We start from the raw sequence: 4,846 nt of genomic DNA, 5'->3' as shown, positions 1-4,846 counted from the left end.
AGTTATACTTCGATATACTACTTAAGTAGACTCTATATTAGTATAAACTTTAAAATTTACGTTGTATAATTCAAATATGCCCTCAAAAAATGACATTTTAGGCTTGTTTACATGTAATTAATTCACATTGGGTATATTTACGATGAGAAGTTGGTACAGATCTTACGCCGGTGAGGTACTCTCGCGAGATTCCAGCCCGTGACATGATCACGTTGGTCGAAAACCAGGAAATCCAAGCTTGTGTAGAGTAAAAGAAGAGGAGCGTAAGCTTTTATCCTCGTTTTCGATAATGTCTCTTTTCAAAAACAGTCCGTTTTTGGTTTGTTTAGTATTAAGTACTTACGCTCTCGCGTCTAGTGTCGGAGTGAACCTTACCGCTTCAGATTCAGAGGACAAACTGAAACAAACAGTGTCTTTGAGCCCTGCTGCTCCTGCTGTTGTTGCCATGGTTGACTTGCCTGTGTTCAAGCCCGCTGTGGACTCCCTCTTCTCCCTCAATCTGCTGTCTTCCTTCCCAGAAGACCTGGAAATCAGCGACTACTGCAGCGAGCTGCTTCACATATTCGGACAGCGGTATGTCGCCTATGTCAACTGCTTGGTGACTGCTGCCCGACCTGTTAAAGTTTGCCAGAACTGTTTCTCCAGTTATGGCAGCCTCATGAACATATATATGAACATATCATCAGACCAGGTACGTGCCCAAATCCAAAGTCATTGTCCGTGTTTTAGTTTAGACAGTCAACTGTCTGCCTGTAAAAAGAGGACAGCAGGCCTTCTTAGTGTGCAGCTGTCTCACGAGTCACGAGTCTTGTGATGTGACTAACTGGTGGTGACAATTTTAAGGAAACGCGAATTCGTCTGCTTGACTTGCAGTCAAATTGCAAGATGAGGAACATATGTTTCTTCTAGTGGATCTATTTGTCAAAGTGGTATACACACAGCTGAGTGAATGATAAAGTGGACCTGTGTGTCCTCAGATGGGTCCTGGTAATGTGAGCTGCCGAGACAGCCTGCTGCGCAGCGATCACCTGATGCTGGTTTATCTGCTATACAGCAACATGGAAGACATTTGGAAGAAATCAGCCTGTGACAGTAAGTTCTCTGCAGAAATTTGAACAGATCTCAATTGTTGTGAGTCTCTGTGTGTTGATTGTGAATTTGTGTCTTCGTTTAAACTTTTGACTCACACAAATCTAGGTATGCATTTGATCACAGAGGTCAAAGTGCAGGGTCAAGCAGAGGCAGTATTCTGTTAGGTTCAGTTTTTTATTTTTTTAGGGTGCTTTAATTAGAGCGAATGTGGGGGCATGATTTTCACATGCAAGGTTTGTAGTGATTATTTTCATCATCAATTCAGTGATTATTCATTTTAGTTTAGATGTTTTCAAAAAGTCAGAAAATAGTGAAAAATGGACGTTAAATTAAAAAAATGTGGTGTTATCAAAAAGCATGTGTTGTACGACCATAACGTAAGACAAATAAATGCAACAAACCCTAACAAATAAGAAGGTAGACTCTTTTAAACACATACTTAATTAAACATGAATGATGATAACAATGATAGGAGTAAAGAACATATTAAACAAACTATTTAATTTACCATTTGTTTTAGTTGTTTGTTTCTGCATACACATTTTTCACTGACATTGTCATTGTTTCTGGATAATTTGAATCTGAATGGACATTCTGAATGGACATTTGGATAAAATAGGGGAGTGATTTATATTACAAAGGTCAAACCTTCCCAAACCACCACTGCACTTCTGATTTAAATTTTTACACTTTTATTGAACAAATAGTGAACTGATGGTTGTTTTTACTTCCTGTTGTGCAGACTGCATCAAGGGATTCCAGAGTCTGACCAATGACACGCTGTACTTCCTAAGCTCTCTCAACCAAACTCTCACCTGCTTTGAGAAGTATCAACAGGTACGCCATAAATCAGTTGGAGATGTCTGTCTGTCTCTGATAACTTTATATTCAGAAGTTAACAAGGATTTCTCTTCCTTACAGGGGAACCATACAGAGCTGTGCAAAGACTGTAAGAATGCATACAAAGACCTGAATGAGCTGTACAGCCGAATGGAGACAAATCTGACCATGTGTGTTGACATAGAGGATTCGGTATGTATGTCAGGGAATCCTAGAACTTTTAAAGATGGGTGGAGAGTAAGCTGCGCCCCCTAGAGGATTCTGTGGACACTATAGGGCGATCATAAGGGTCAACCTTTCCCAGACTTGTCACTAAAAAAATGTGGACTAGATGTAGAATCCCTGAATACAGTACACATTTGATGACAGAGACCTAACATGGTTGTATTAATAATGTCCTATAATTGTGCTGAGCTCAAGTTTATGTTGCGTTTGGCACTTTGCCTCGTTTCAGATGAATATGACTCGCAGACTGTGGAGTAAGAACTTCCATTGTTCCTTCCCCCGTGAGGAGACGGTGCCTGTCATCGCTGTGTCCAGCTTCATGCTCTTTCTGCCCATCATCTTCTACTTGAGCAGCTTCCTTCACTCTGAACAAAAGAAACGCAAGCTCATACACCGTGAGTAACCAGCTTAATTCACCCATTGTCACACAGGGAGATTTTTTGACGGGTCTTGGGGTCTTTGTAGAGGGAAGGGGGATTGACTGACTGTGATATTAGGGTTTGGCTGGGATGGGGGAAGTGTGTGTGTATGTGTATGTGTGTGTGTCGGGGGGGTGTTTGTCTAGGTTGTCCTAAAGCATTGTGGGGTTGCTTCCCGCAAACCTCTGGATCATAGACAAGGTTGGAAGATTTATTTTTGTGTGTTGGTAGAAGACGGTTGCCTCCCTTGATGAGAACTTTTTTTAATTATTCATCAAATGGCCTGTGATGCTCAAGGACACATTTGATCTCATACAAGAACCACTTGTACGAACAAATTTGTTCTTAAGTAGCACATACAAGAGATTTAGAAGAACTTGTCAAATCCTTGTAGTTAGAATTTTCTCCTGTTGTACGAGTCATGTGCAGATAATCTGCCTTTCTCTTGCAGCGGGAAATGCACTTATTTGGCTTGAGCATCATTTTTCCTAATAGTAATGAATTTCAGCTGTTTCTTTTGTTTCTGGTTTTTACCATTGAAACACAGGTTTTAAATTAGATTTAGTCCAGGGGTAAGGTAGCTTACATTTTAGGCTTCAAATAAGTCAGTCTTTTTTGTGTGAAACCATCTTACTTGCATTAGACTAATTTAATAGAAAAGACTGTACAAACCAGCCAACATATCTTTGTGTTGCCTACCCTAGGGTAACATTCTCGTTTGCATCTGACAGTGTAATATGACCTACTGTATAGGCTCACATTTTCTTAGCTAGTATCTCCATGACTGTCACCCACCCACTGCCTCCCATTTTTTCTCATCTCACTTCACATCAGACCATTCCGTCTTTATTATGTCATAGTACGGCTCTGCTTTGAATACACTTCATCGGATATTATACTGTTAATATTATTTTCTTGTTTTCGGGTCCTCCTGGTTGCATGATACCCCTTGATTTCTCTGCGGTCTGAGATCATATCAACTTAATTATTTCCATCAAGAGTGTTAATTTATAACGGCCATCTTGGCTTGTGAGCTTTATTAATGCACTTTTGATTTAACAAACATATTGTAGTTTAATTACTAGAATAACTCAAACTAAGACAGCATAGTTTAACTTCTCAAATGGTACTTTTGGTCATTTCTTGTAGAGTAATGAAAAATCTGTGTCTTTTACAGCCAAACGGGCAAAGTCATACTCCAGTCTGATGAACATTCAGGACAAACTGAGCTGAAGAGGAGACAGGTGAAGACTAAAATGGGGGACAGCCCTCTTTTAGTGGAAGTTCCAACCTGGGAGAAGATTTGACTCCTCATTGGTTGTGTCTGAGGTTTGAATGTAGAGGACTCAACAACAGCATTCTATGTTTTGTTTTTCAGGAGGATTTGATCAGTATTCAGAGGACATCGACGATCTAGATAAACGAAAGTGAAATGATTTGAGCACATTAAACATTTGCTTTCATATCCTTCAAATATTCCTCTCAAAATATTGCCAATATTTTTGAAACACATAAAACAAAAACATGCAGTATTCATATTTTGATGTTTTAGAAAACCAACACATTGTACACATTGTGTTTGAATCTGCCTCTTACAGCAATAATTTAAGTGACATTTTGGATCTATATTAAGCGAGATGTGTTTGAATCAAAGTTTATCTTAAGTTTTTAAACTACTAATCAGATGGTTGTTTATTGTTGCTGCACAGACCCTGGCCTCTCCTTCCTTTCAACTTGTTAACAATCTTCATGTTATATGGCTCATCCTGCAGCCTGCGACACAACTGTCACAAACTAACGTGTGTATGTGCTCTATTTATGGCTTGAGAAATGGGTTTTCTGTCTCTAATGTATGTCCAGAAGAGAGCTGCAAAAAAGGAAGCACTTGATGTCCATTAGTGGTGACATGTATCTGCTGTAAGAAGAAGGGGTGCACATCAGTAGGGAGGGGGGAGTAAATAAAGACATTACGCATAATGTAAGAGCACTCCAGAGTACTACACTGTGATGTTACCTGTTTTCCAGTTAGTATTTATGTGGTTGCATAAAGTTTTTAAAGTGCTTTGTTGTCGTTTCCCATTGATATTTAACCTAATTTGTTAAGGGGTTTCTAGATGCTCATGACAGAGAAGTCCTTTATGAGTTACGAGGGTTGAGTTGATGAATTAGAAATCCATTTGTTGTAAAGTATTGTAAACCTTAATTTTGAATGCATAAGCTCAAATAAATTACACTGGGTAAACCCCGCCCACTCTGCCGGCGATTTGTTT

At 39.3% G+C, this 4,846-nt stretch overlaps 1 protein-coding gene across 1 annotated transcript; it reads left to right on the top strand.

The window, feature by feature from the left end:
• The first annotated feature begins 218 nt into the window (after nucleotides 1–218).
• ostm1 (osteoclastogenesis associated transmembrane protein 1) lies at nucleotides 219–4,638 on the top strand. Its single transcript, XM_034900534.1, has 6 exons — nucleotides 219–691; nucleotides 978–1,092; nucleotides 1,835–1,929; nucleotides 2,014–2,124; nucleotides 2,387–2,552; nucleotides 3,754–4,638. The coding sequence occupies exons 1-6, from the start codon at nucleotides 290–292 to the stop codon at nucleotides 3,807–3,809; spliced, it is 945 nt and encodes a 314-aa protein (XP_034756425.1). The 5' UTR covers nucleotides 219–289; the 3' UTR covers nucleotides 3,810–4,638.
• The last annotated feature ends 208 nt before the right edge of the window (nucleotides 4,639–4,846 follow it).

Source organism: Etheostoma cragini, chromosome 18, assembly GCF_013103735.1.
Source record: "Etheostoma cragini isolate CJK2018 chromosome 18, CSU_Ecrag_1.0, whole genome shotgun sequence".
In the NCBI taxonomy this organism is placed as follows: domain Eukaryota; kingdom Metazoa; phylum Chordata; class Actinopteri; order Perciformes; family Percidae; genus Etheostoma; species Etheostoma cragini.
The sequence above is the reverse complement of the archived record's forward strand: the minus strand, read 5'-3'. Positions and strand labels throughout refer to the sequence as shown.

Bases quoted from the DNA above. Each gene is read 5' to 3' on its own strand.
- ostm1 (XM_034900534.1), top strand. From the start codon at position 290: ATGTCTCTTTTCAAAAACAGTCCGTTTTTGGTTTGTTTAGTATTAAGT. The intron at 692-977 runs GTACGTGCCCAA...GTGTGTCCTCAG, and splicing joins TGAACATATCATCAGACCAG to ATGGGTCCTGGTAATGTGAG. The intron at 1,093-1,834 runs GTAAGTTCTCTG...CCTGTTGTGCAG, and splicing joins GAAGAAATCAGCCTGTGACA to ACTGCATCAAGGGATTCCAG.